At 40.0% G+C, this 13,989-nt stretch overlaps 1 protein-coding gene across 1 annotated transcript in view; it reads right to left on the bottom strand.

The window, feature by feature from the left end:
- Iqub (IQ motif and ubiquitin domain containing) overlaps positions 1-13,989 on the bottom strand; it is a 53,702-nt gene that overhangs the window by 30,262 nt on the left and 9,451 nt on the right. Inside the window, exon 6 of the mRNA XM_032906870.1 lies at positions 12,290-12,500. Within this exon, the coding sequence (XP_032762761.1) occupies positions 12,290-12,500 (211 nt within the window). The remainder of the gene's footprint in view (positions 1-12,289; positions 12,501-13,989) is intronic.

Below are 13,989 nucleotides of genomic sequence, written 5' to 3'. Positions count from 1 at the left end.
TACTTACCACATGCATTGTATCATGTTTCTATTTCTCACAAAACCCCAAAGCAAGTCACCGAATTTAACAGGGTAACTGCATTTACTATGTATTTAAACCAGTGCCTTATGCTATGATACTCTTGTAGACAATTTTAAAGACTCGGTCTCTATAAATAACGATGCTGTTGTGTGACTATATCACGAGACATAAAATTCCCAAAGAAAACAATTTAGTAAACTCATTCTACCTAAATACAGACCTATATCGTCGCACAAGAATTTCTACATCATACCTCAAATTTCAATCAAAATTTCTAGACGCAGATATGTTTTTAATAAGGCTACTGGAAATCCTTATATAAACTAAAAATGGGGAAGAAAATTCTTTTTCATTTCACATTTCAAAAGTGTCCGACTTACACTGACAGAAGCATCGGATAGGAAAATACCTTAGAAATTAAATTGCTCAATCCTACATTTGATCACGCATCCTCCTCTCAGTGACTTGGACAGGAATAATTTGCCTGCCACTGAACCAATTTCGTGAGCTACATGCCATCCCTTTGGGTGACTGAAGGTTGTGTCATGTCTCTCTTACATTTTCCCTTCTTGAGACACAAACACTTTCATTTTTAAATTGTACATTATGTGACATAATTTCTTCTCACATCTTGGTCAACCTTTCCCTGTTTCCTACCACACCAGTCAAAATAGACTGTCAAATTTCTGTCAAGATAGAGGCTTCTGCACAGCCTTCCACACAATCTCCTAACTGAAGTGACAAGAAATATGCAGGAGGGAGAAGGATAGAGATGTAAAGCAGGAATAGAAATGAGAGGAATTTGATATGTCAATGACATGCAGAATTCCCAAAAGACATAAGGAAGATTTATTTGGGTGAATAAATTGGAAGTGAACTGTCCCCAGAATCTGCAAGCACTGTTCCAAGGACTGTGACAGTGTCATCTCACAAAGTGATTTTTGTAAAAGGGGGTGGTAAATCTCAATTAACATGAGTAGAAGCTAGAGAAAAAGGTGGCTTTTGAAAGTGTTTGATAGTGACCATACCTTAAAAACCTAAAGAGAATGTCAGCTGTTTTAAATTATAGTTGAAAAGAATAGTAACTGTATTTGTTTGTACTGGAATGAGAGAGAGAGAGAGAGAGAGAGAGAGAGAGAGAGAGAGAGAGAGAGAGAGAGAGAGAGAGGAAATAGTGGGTAATAAGTTATGTTTAAATATGAGATGATTGTATTTACATATTTCTGTTGGAGATTAAACTGAACAACCTTGGAGATTTCTCCTAATCATTTTCATTTATGTGCATATATGTCTTGTGAGTATGCCACATGTGTCCAGAAAGACCAGAAAAGATTGACAAATGCCCTAGATCTGGAGTCTCAGGTGGTTGTGGACCAGTCAACATAGGTGCCAAGAACCAAACTGAAGTCTTATAGGAAAGCGGTAGGCATCCCTCACCACCTGGGCCACCTTTCCAACACCCAAAGTAGAGGAATCTTGTATGGTACTCTCAGGCACGATACTCACAGGAGGCATGCTTGAAACAAAATGACACCGAAATTCAAACATGGAAAGTTGGCCAGGAGAAACAACATGAAATCAGAATATGTAGCATTCATATAAGAAACGAGAGGGAAAAACTCAAAGTCTAGTACCTGACATAAAAGATCGTTTTATGCCCTGACTATAGTTAATGTTTATATCAAAAGTCATGTGATCATGTTCTAGCCATTCCCGTGAAGGGAAACTACCAGTTACAAACACAGCTGTAGTAAGCATATGTTACATTATAGAAAGACAAAATGCAGTTGGTTTATTTGTAAGCACGGAACACATAGAATCTTGTTGAATCTCCTGAAAAGCCAATGAAGTATGCGCTATCATCTCTCGTCTTGGTGAGAGAGAAACTGAGGTCAACAGTGCTGTGCAACCTGCCCAGGGCCACAGAGCTAGAAAGTGGGCAGGGACCCAAACTCAGGAAGTCTAGCCGTGTGGGATACACTCTTCCATCAAAAGCTACAATGGCTTTCTGAACATGCAACCTACCAATTGGCTTACAACAAGGATTTCCCTTCAGTGGTAAACTAAGTCTTTCCCTATTCATGGAAATTGCGTGTGAGTACCGTATCAGGATGATATTTCTAAGAAAGCTCCCCAAATTCATTCTGCTCACACAAGGAAACCTATTCTTTAATAAGCCTTTTCTTTTATATGGTTATTGTACCTACCAATATCCTAACACTTCTTTGTCGATGAAAAATACTCACCAATGTGTCTGTTGTTATTATGTAAGCATAACTCTCTAAGATTCTAGGGTGCATAAAGTGAGATGGCCTTGCCTTGTTCTTCAAGGAATTAACACATTTCCTACTCTCTCTAATTGTATGGGTGGTAAAAAAATAAATAAATACAAAAGAACGGAGTTTCTGCTTCTCTTCCCATTTATCATCATCTAATGCCCAGCGTTTCTCACCATTGGATTTAAGAGTTTGTTTGATATACCTCTTGACAGAAGAGTCTATTTCTTGTTCGATAGACATAATCCAAGCATAAGCACTCCCCTACTGTTGTGTTACAGGTGTGGTTACGCTCTTACAAGGTTGGAGGAATATTTTAACATGTATTTCATTTACATGAGCTGACATGGTTAGAAAGCATTTGCTTTTTTTATTAAAGATTCAGATTTACTTTAATACTCAGTAGGAATTATAAAATAAGCGTCTGGAACTTGAGTGTGAGATTTTTGGCCTTCCAGTATGTTACAATGCTGTGTCTTTGCAATTTTATCAGGATATTTCTTTGCCCTCTCATATTTCAAGTTGAAACCACCCAAATCAGGTCAAGGATTGCTGGTCCAGCTGTTTGTAGGAATCCACTCTATCGTTTATCAGAGATACATTATTCAAACACTGTACAGCTTAAATCTATCCAGCAAGAGGATTTTTGAAATGTAAAAGCTAAATTATCTTCGTCAAAAGGACTGTAAATTTGAGAGCTAAATTATATTATGAAAGTCCAGGAAACCTGTGATTGATGAGTTTGTTATTTAAAAGTAGCTTCACCAGCCAGAATAACTTTAAGAAATATGACAAACCCCATCTACCAAAAGTCAGTTGATGGATAAAGGGAAATTGTTTTCTTGTAGAAGTAATAACTGCGAATATTTATCTCACGGAATTACGAAGTTGCTCCCAGGAAGCAAATAAAAGCTGAATGGTGTTAGGAAGCCTGTTTTATTTCCCAGCTTTCCATTAAAGCATCCAGAGCCTAATTAAGTCTAGGTCATGAAGTTATTCTACAAATTAGTCTGGAAATGTTAAAGAGGGGTATATTATTTCCCTGTATCAATACTTAAGACGTGCTAAAGTCTGGAAATATGCGTGTATATTCAGACACACATTCACACAGTATCAATTTTCACATTTTTTGTTAGCTTATTGCTATGACGTTTGAAATGAAAGTTGACTATTGAGCTAATTAGAAATGAAAACAATGAGTCTTAATTTTAATTAAAAGAAAAAGCTCTCCATTGGATGATAAAACACATCAGTGCAATGTGCCAACCACTGACGAGTAGTAGAAAGTCACAGGGCAGAGTCCTCTGAACTACACCAAGGTGGGGAGTGTGGAAGTCAAGAGGGAATCCTCCCCTTTCATATGACTTACGCTCCCTGGAGATGACAGTGAAACAGTCGAGGACACTGAAGTGCTGTGCTCGTTTTCTGGGGCTGACACAACAAAGGACACACAGAGCTTCATGTGTTAAACAACAAAATTCCATTTCCCCAACAGTTCTGGAGAGCGTGAGTCTGAGGTGAAAATGCTCCAGCCTTCTTTGCTCCTCAAGTCTCTCTTTTGGTGGCCATTTTCTCCTAAGCTACAGCCTATATCCTACCGATATTCTAGACAAATATTCTTATAGGCACACCAGTTCTTATCATGGTAAGGCTTGCTGATATATCTATTTTTCTTTATTAGCTCTTTTTTAAAAAAATCACCAAATAAAACAGCAACTTGAGGTACAAGGAATTCAGATGTCAACATCAGAATTTGGGGGGAACGCAATTTTAACTGATAAGGAAGACAGTAACTACAAATAATTTTGAGGAAAAAATATGAAAGAAACTGGTTAAATGGATTTGCTTGGTTGGTTAATTGGAAATAACAAAGTTGATTTGTCCCTTAAGTTTATATTCTTGGACAAGTTAGGGTGACTATCTATATTGACTCTGAAACATCTTATTTGAACTTGCAGTCTCTAAGAAAGAAGTCTTGGGAGCTACAATAGTTTATCTCCCATGGCAGTTTATGCACATACATATTTTAAAAATTCTTTTTTTTTTTCGGAGCTGGGGACCGAACCCAGGGCCTTCCACTGAGCTAAATCCCCAACCCCATATTTTAAAATTCTTATCATAAACTGGAAGGCCAAATGGCCTGAAAGGGGACAACATACGCCTAACAAGACTGTCAAATGAGGAGCTTAAAAGAGAAAAGGATAAAAGTAGTAGAGAAAGATAGGCAAATTTAAACACACAACAGTAAACAGGTGAACATCTAAATTAAATGGACCTTTAAAATAAAGACAAATATAGAAGAAATGGTAAGAAACTATATATATATATATATATATATGAATGCTTCAATAACACATTAAATGCAAATTACTATCCAAACATTCCTGTAGGTTGATGTCATTATGTAAGTGAGGGCTGGCCCAAGTTAGATTAGATCAAGGCCATGATTGGGCAGTAAACGAATAAGGTGGGGACAAAGCTTTTGTAGGGAGAGAGAGAGGAGGGAGAATCAAAATGGAGACTGAGAAGGATGACCCAGATCCAGGTGGTCCTGAATTGCCAAGGTAGCTGGGATGGATTTCTGTAGACAAATTTATCTTATCTAGGTGGGTGGTTTATATCCTTCTCAATTGGTTGTAAGTTCATGGTGTGGATGTATTGTACATTGAGTATTTAACATATAAATCTGGTTGTTGGGTTACAGTTTGTTGAGTCTTGCTATTACCAGGTAGCTGGGACCAGAGTTCCAGGTTGGTCAGGGTTGGCCAGGGTGACGAGCAATGGAAGCAGAGAGACTGCGGGAGCCAGAAGGTAGCTAGGCTAACATGGTGTGGTGCCTCCCTGAAGCCAGTTGCAGCTGAGATAAATAAGGATAGCTCTGTATGGCCTTATGGTGACAAAACTAATGCCAGTGAGCAACCGTCTGGTTCTGAGAGTACCAGGAGTCCAGCATGGAGTGGTGACTCATGGGAACCAGTCGTGCTCTTTTTTAATTATACCGCAACACATTCCAATGATAATGCACAGGTCATCTGATTAGGTGTTAAAGATAAAGCCAAATGAAGACACGAAGATTAAAAAGTCACAGAATACAGGAAGGTATATTATGCTACAGTGATCTAAAGAAAACTGAGCTGGGCTTGAGACCTACACTGCCTACATGGGCAGGAGAATCGCAAGTTCTAAGCTAGCTTATGTTACAAAGGGAGAAGATATGAACAGAAGAAAACAGACGGGGGGGGGGGGTAAGAGAAGGAGAAAGGGAAGCAGGGAGGGTGGAAAGAAAGGGAAGGAGAAAAGGTGATAGGGAAAAGAGGAATATACTGATATCAGCCCAAGTTTATCATAGAAAACAATGATACAAGAAATAATGAAATTCATAATGATTAAGATTTCATTCTGTCGCTAGTATATGTATTAGCACATCATTTTAAATATTTCTGCATCTAACAAGAGATTCAAACTACACCAAGCAAAATCTGATTGAACAGTAAAGGAAAATTAGAGAAGACAAGAAGAAAGCGTGGCCTTGAGATACCTCTCTCCTGATAGTTGGTAAATACAGACTTGGGAAATTAGTAAATACGCTGATTTGCACAACACTCTAAACCAAATTGTTGTGACTGATATTTACCAACCACCTCTTCGAATTATAACAGACAACACAGTCTTCTCAGGTACAACAGAACATTTTTAAAATAAAGTCTATTTTGTATGAAAACAAGACAAGCCTCGATGAATTTAGGACTCGAGTGATGCAGAAATATATTTGCTGAACACTATGCCCTGGTAAAATAATGCCCATTGTGATAAACAGCATTCATTCTGCCTAGCGTTACATCAATGTGAATCGTCCCTAATTCAGACTCCTAGCAGACTTTTTTTTTTTTTAATTTACAGGCTCATTCTAAACATAAGCTGTACTTTGAATATACTTAATAGATTGTGGTCCTCAAACCTTTCTGAGATCTGCCGATATATCATTTAAAATGTTAAAGGAAGAGAGAGAGAGAGAGAGAGAGAGAAACAAAAGACTTAGCATAGTCAAACCTACTTTGAAAACAAAATACACTCAAGAGGAATCATAGCTGGTTTCAAGAATCATAAAACTACGGTAACCGAGACAGTGTGGTGTTGGTGTGAAGATTGACAGATGGTTCAATGGAACGTGATCAATGTCCAAGATGCTTCCAGACAGAGCTACAAGTAGGAGGTAACTGATTTCTGATAAAGAGGAAAAAGCAAATCATGCCAATGGAGAAAAGGTTATTCGGGGAGAAAGCTAAAAGCGAATTGTGTTGGAACAAATTGATTTCCACACATGCAAATAAATGGGCAAACCTGTTTTCTAGGATTAGAAAATATGCTTTCTTCTCATTCTTATTTACACTGGAAGTACTAACTAGTTCAGACAGTAAAACTTCTAAACTTCCTAAAGGAAGAGTTCCTAATTGTCTGTATAAAAAGAAAGAAGGCATCCACAATTAATGAGTAAGTGGGTTTGGCCAAGTCTGAGGCTATAAAATTAATGTATATAGATCGATTGTGTTCCTCTTTGGCAGAAACAAGCACCTGGAGCTTTATTTAAAATGTCTTTTTCCAGTGCCGGGAATTTAACCCAGGCAAGCATTCTGCCACTAAACGACACCCTTACCTTACTACTGGAATTTGTTTAAATAATACCAAAACGATTAAGTAACAGGAAAAAGTTAATAAAATGTCTGAAGGGTTTGTATGTTGAAAGGCAAAACACTGATAAAGGAAATCAGAAAAGATTGAAACAAGTGCGCAGGCTCGATAATGTTAGGATGCCGGGTTTCCCAGTGTGTATCTATAGATTAAACACGACTCCGTTCAAACTCCCAGCCAAGTCGTTTTCTTTAATGTTATAAAGCTGATTGCAAAACCTGAGTGTAAAAACAGGAAGCAGAACGAACAGAAGAACAATGGGAAGACTTATTCCTCAGTTTCAGGACACAGAATCACACCGTCATGTCAATAAGAGACAGAGACGGAGGTGGAATAATCAGCAAAAAAAAAAAAAAAAATCTATACACATACTGTATAGTCAAGTGACTGATTATGACTGTGGTCAGTGTGTGTGTGTGTGTGTGTGTGTGTGTGTGTGTGTGTGTATGTGTGTGTGTCCCAAAACTCACATGTGAACTTGTCTCCTCGAGGCATTGGTCTTAGTCTGGGTTTCCAGGAAATGACTAGGTAATGGAACGCTCACTAATTAGAGGAAGACGAAGCACTAATGACTCAGGCCTACACAAACAACGCATCCTTGAATGTATTGTTCATCATAAGCTACACAGCCTATATAGTATTTTGCTTTTAGGAGCCCACAAAAGAGTAAGGCATCGACAAAGACATGAGGACAGGGCTGTGTTTTCAACAAATACGGAGAGAACAAGCAGGCGCTCAAGACCGAGGCATTAAAAAAAATTAACTTCAACTTACGTGAGGCGTAACTCATATATTTTTTTCATATTGAATCATATATCTAAACGTAAAACATAAACCTATAAAACTTCAGAAGAAAACACAGAAGAGAAGCTACGTGACCCCAAGTTTAAAGAGGTTTTATACGTAACACTAAGGACATGATCTATACAAAAACAAATCGATAAACTGAACTTTATCAAAGGTGAGGACATTCGCTCTAGCCAAGACACCACCAGAAGAATGAAAGACAGGCTGTTACAAAACGCCTACTCGCCCTGGATACAAGGACAATGACAGACCAAAGAAATTAACAAAATCTGGGGGGACCACTTATTTATCACAGTTGCCTATAGTCTGAGTGACTTGAGCGGCTGGCTGCATCACCAAAATGTCCTAGCACTGAGTGGTGACTCCCAGAGACTGGCAGTCCCCTGCACCGGTGGGAGGTTTTGATACACTAGAGGAGTCCCCTCCTCCGCCCAGCGACTGTTGTATGATTATAATACCCTGCTTATATGGCTCGGGGAGGAGCCGCAGGGATGTAAGCTGCTGGCGGGTTCTTTGAGCTTCGTGAGCCCTCCCTCTACAGTAGCAGGACTGTTTTGATCCAGAGACTACAGATGTCAAAGGTGTGAAGGACAGAGCCCGCAGAGGAGGTTTGAAGAAAGGATAGACGGGCTCTGGAGCTTTGCTCCCCCAGTCTCTCATCCTCAGGCCGCTTCTTTTGCCCAGTGTTCGGGAGAAGGGTGAGAATGCGCATTCTGGCTTCGCTGAGTAGAGCTCCTCTTCTTCCAACCTGACACGACTCCTGCTTACTGCCCTGGAACACTTAAGCTAAACCTACCCATTCCCCAAGTCTACGGGCCCTGAGAGAGATGCCTGAACTCCGGGTAAACTGCTTCTAAGAGTGCTGGCGGTTCGCGTTGAGCCTCTTACTGACGAAATCGCGTTATTTCTCCAATTGACCCAAGACCGGGGAGGACTTTCTCCTGTGTGGTTTCATAGACAACTGTGGGCTTCTGCTCAAAATATCCCGGGAGTCGTGTACAAGCAATGTTCTCTTCCAAATCCCTAGCATCCTGCCTCGCACGCAGTCAGACGCCAACCTTCCGGGACAGGGGTTACCACCAAGTTCTCTGTGTTCCTCAAACCAAAGGAGCATATTTCAAAGACCCCCAAGAGGGCTCCCTTGAAATACCTCTCGCAATCCCTTTGGAAACTACTTCAAAGTAATGAAGCACTTTTAAGAAATAAAAAATAACAAACACTTTTACTAGCCTCGTCTTATCTTTCCTTCTTTTTTATTTCTTTGATCTTACTGAGTGGTCCATGGGCCAAGGATTTTTTCTCTATTTCTTCTATAAAATCCTTATGAGGGGGACAGAATGTCTTACACTGATGTTGATATCCTGATATCCAATCTCTCAGGCTCTCAGTGAAAATAAGTCAGGGCGATAGTGCTGTGCATCCTCCAGAAGGAGCACAATGAAGAAGACAGAAATGCCCGAGATTAGACAGGATGGTGGAGTAATTAAAGGTTATACTTTTCTTTGAAAGTACAAACTGGAACGATCTTTGAAAGGCACCAGCTCACAAAAGCTGAAAATGCCTGTCTTGCTTTAAGCCCTAAAGAAATGCACACTTGTTTTCTTCAACAAAGGCCACTGCTTATATTTTGAAAAATGGAGCCTGGGTATAAATCAATAGTGAAACTGATAAAAATAATTGTGACCCTGTTCTGCATTGGCACATCCTATAGAAATGAGGATGAAATCCTGAATCACATATGATAACACAGACAGAATTCACACTATAATATTGAAGTCTAGAAGACAGACATAAAAATCCATTCTGCATAATTCTACTTACATATAAAATTGAAAAGACCCAAGACGAGCCCTGGTACCCAAGGCCCTCCTTAGAAACTGATACTCAGGGGCTGGCCAATGGGAGTTTGACCATGCTCCACTGAGTACATGAACAACACAAATTGCATTTACTTTGAGCTGGGGTGGGGTGGAGTAGGGGAGGGTGTTTCTTCTCTTTTGGGAGGGTGGTCATGTGGGTGGGGGGGGACAGACCTGAGAGGATGTGTAAACCTGAGAGAGAAATGAGTGTAATCAGAGTGCATTATATGAAATTACAAAATAATCAATAAAAATATTATGTTGAAAAAAGAATACCGGTACTCAAACCAATGTCCTTCAGCTCTTGGCATTCACAGAAATTCAAGTTCGTGAAAATCTGCCCTACCACACTGCTATAAAAAAGAAACAACTATCAGGTATCAGCTGGAGACAATCTTGTCTGATGTATAATAGATGGCAATGTTTATCATCTTAGGTAAATATCGTTTTGCTTTTACTTCTGAGAAAAGACTGTCTTTTTATAAAGAAAACTTTCGATTTGCGATTTTCAGTTCAAACCATGCAATTCTCACTAGGAGCCACAAGAGGGCAGCAGTTACAAGGCGCAGTTAGGGAAATAGCATGAAAAACTTGTATGAAATTGAAGAGTGGCAAGAAATACTGATCATGAAACAGATGTTGAGTAACTACACCCACGGTTTGTTTAACTCTTCTAAATCTTTTCATTCATAATTCTAAGCTGTAGAACTGACATAAATTTCCTATATAAAAAAATTTCTATTTATTTTAATTTTCTCTATACAATTCTTGTATAGTCATATTTAAACACAGGTTAAGATTAGTCACTAGAGAAGGGAAACTCACATATGTATTTCCATAAGTGTCATATCCTGTGCTTTTCACTTTATTGAATAAGATTTGGCTGAAATTGTGTATTCTCTTCAGAGTTAGGGAAACAAGTTTACAAGAAGAGAGGGATTTGTACTACATAACACTAACAACAAGGCATAATTTGGTATTTTTTATATTTTTCACAAATTCCCATCAACATGACAAAATAATGACATCTTTGCCTAACTCATATATGATTTGAAACATTATTCTCATAGACTCCTGCTATAAGAGAACATTAGTCTTAAAACAAGGGTTTAAAACAAGACGTGGCTACCAATCTTCTCTACTGTATCATCAATTTAAGGATTGATCCTTGGGAGAGATGGCTCAGCGGTTAAGAGCACTGACTGCTCTTCCAGAGGTCCTGAGTTCAATTCCCAGCAACCACATGGTGGCTCACAACCCTCTGTAATAGGATCCAATGCCCTCTTCTGGTGTGTCTGAAGACAGCTATGCTTAAAATAAATAAATAAATCTTTAAAAATTGATCCTCATACACAGGTAGTAACCACAAAAGCAGGTAAGAGTAGCTACTACCCCCATCCAAGAAGCCCCTCTCACATAAAATGGAGACCATCACAGAAATCCACAACCAGACATGATGTCGAAGACATCAAGGATCATGGGGAGTCCGGTTCCAATAGATACATGTATGTCACAGTTCCTGCAACTATGGCTCGTGGGCATCGTGGAAGAAGGGACAGAAAGACTGTAATAACCAGAGCATCAGGAAGTCTACAAGGAAACACTGGGTGCAGTGGGGACCATCAGATGCCACCAGCAGTGCAGTAGGGCTGATTCCACTGACCCGAATGCCCATGAATGCCCGCAGCTGAAGAACGTTGGTTTGAGTACCCATGTTCCAAGGAGGGCCAGAAGTAAGAACACTTGCCTTACTTGTTCTCAACCTTCGTGTATTTCATTACTTGAGAAGGCCATGGGGCTCTTCACCCAGGGCAGGAGATCCCCCTCCGCCTCCTTGGTGCCCTTTATTCACTCCCTATCCTCCATCATGTTGCCTGTACAAACCTTTTGAGTAGGGTGACACTGGTCCTAACACTGGGAGTAAGGAAACCCTTGCTTTTATCTATAACCAACACACACCCTAGACAGGAAATAAGGTAAAGTTGTTGTTGTTGCTGCTGCTGCTGCTGCTGCTGCTGCTGCTGCCGCCGCCGCTGAGGGTTAAAGGACTCTTGCTAAAGAGCACCATGACACAGAATGTGTAAGGACTAAACAGCTCATGACTCTGAATTCACAAGCTGCTCAAAGCATCAGAAAACTGGATGAGCAATCATTTTAACCTATTGGCTGAAGCAGGCGTGCAAGGATATACTAGAATGCATGGTTCTCACAGCCGCATACACAGTGTTGTTATTGAGACACTTAATTCCCATCTCAGACAGAACACATTTGTTAGTGAGGTGGAGCATACTTTTAATTCTAGCACAGAGGCAAACAGATCTCAGAGCCCAGTCTAGTCTACACAGTGAGTTCCAGGGCAGCCGTGTGTGTGTGTGTGTGTGTGTGTGTGTGTGCACGCGCGCGCGCACGCATTTGTGTGTCTGTCCTTGTGTGTATATATATCCATATATGTACATGTGTATGTGTATGTATATAAATATACACATACATATGTACATAAATATACATGTACACATCTATATGTAATTTTATAGATTTTTGTAACAGAGATCTCTAAGAGAACTCCCTGTGACAACGGTGTCTTTCTTTCCATCCCATCAAGCCTGTCTGTGCTTCAAAGCCCCCGAGGCACTTACGTTCTAGAGCATTGAAAAGGAGCTCAAAGTCTTCGGTTGTTTTAGGATTGTGCCTCCGGTAATAGTCCATTCGTATCCATTCTTCCTTCTCTCGGATCTTCTTGAGTTCTTCCTCTTTTTCCCACTCCAACCTCAATTTCTTTTGTAGTCTTAGGCTGTCGACATAGCACTTAGCGTGCCATCGCCTGTAGGCGGTCTGAATCACTATCACCTGTGTTTAAGTCACAAGGAAACAGAAAGGGTCCTGACTTGCTGATTGGAGCATAAAGAAAGGTACCAAGGATTGTTTCAGCTCGGATTCCACAACAAAATAACACTGGCCGTCTGACCCTGTTTCTCTCTGAGATATTATTCTGCACAGTGATATAAAACTCTGAGCAATGTGCCACTATTCTTTGGATTCCAAATCTACCCATACATTACTCCAAGACTATTTGTTTGTGCTTAAGAGCACAGACTCCACAGGGAAAACCAGGGTCAATCATCTTTCTGCTTTCCTTCCCTGTCTGGCCTTGGGTAACTAACTATTGGCTCGACAGCAGTGGGAGACATAGAAAGTTTTTAGCCTAAGAGTTGTTCAGTAAACATTACAGCAGTTAGAAATGTTAAATGTTTCTAGCCTATGGAGTGGCTATGAGTTTAAACACATATTTACAACAGAATAGTGTTTTCTAAACACATAGCAGGAAGTACACATGTATATCATCAGAAAGCAGGTCAGAGGCTCTAACTGTTAAGACTATTATTTTATTTGGAAGCATTAACAAAAATTTTCCTCTGTGTAAATGTTGCCCTGTGTAGACCTGCACTAGATAGAGTCTACCCAGTGGAATCTCCATGGTCTCCCTGAACCAGATGATATTTTTCCCTACAGTTATATGACATTGTGAAAGATGTCCCAGGGTCCCCGGGAAAAATTAACCTTTGGGGGCAAGGGGGAGAGCATTCTGTTTGAATCTATCTAACCACTCCAGAATTTCGCTTAAGTATACACCAAAGATTAATTGTCCATTTTAAAAGAGCCAAGAAAAGAGAAGGCCCTACTGGAACAGCGAGAACGATGTACTTTTACGGAGATAATCACTTGTAAAAGCAGTTAGCAGGGTAGAGCCCAGGCTAACGGCATCAGTGGTTGTCTGGAAACCTTCGCCAGTGTGAACCCCCAGGTGCCACCCCAGAGGGGCTGAAGAGCACGCGTCCAACATGCTCTGCACTGGATTCTAAAGCTGAAGCTTCTGAACCACTTTACTGACGTGAAACACGACAGAAACAAGACCAGGTTGAGCATGGTTAGTGTCTTTAGAGTAAAGGGAAGCACGTCAGCATAAAACAGCCAATATTAAAAGAACGAATACATTACGAAAAATCAGTAAATAAATGGGATATGTATTAGTATGGGGTGATTTAAGGCTGCAGTGGAAGCTTTTTAAATAGTACAAAGGCTTTCCTGCTCTTACATAAGAAACCAGGGCAATGCCAGTGGGCTGTATGTTTTTGTAGTTTATTGGACAGCCTTAGACAACACCTCAAAATAAGGCTTCTCGTGTCTGGTATTGGAGGGGGGACGGTTGTTCAGTGGTCTCCAGCTCTTTGGAGGGAGAATTATCAGCCTAGATTAGAAAAATTCATTAAAATTATAAATACACACAGAGAGAGAGAGAGTGTGCATTATGGTTTTTAAGTAAGTAGCTAGCTAATAC

This window comes from Rattus rattus, chromosome 6 (genome assembly GCF_011064425.1).
Source record: "Rattus rattus isolate New Zealand chromosome 6, Rrattus_CSIRO_v1, whole genome shotgun sequence".
Taxonomy (NCBI): Eukaryota; Metazoa; Chordata; class Mammalia; order Rodentia; family Muridae; genus Rattus; species Rattus rattus.
Note: the sequence above shows the minus strand (reverse complement) of the source record. Positions and strands in the feature narration are given on the sequence as shown.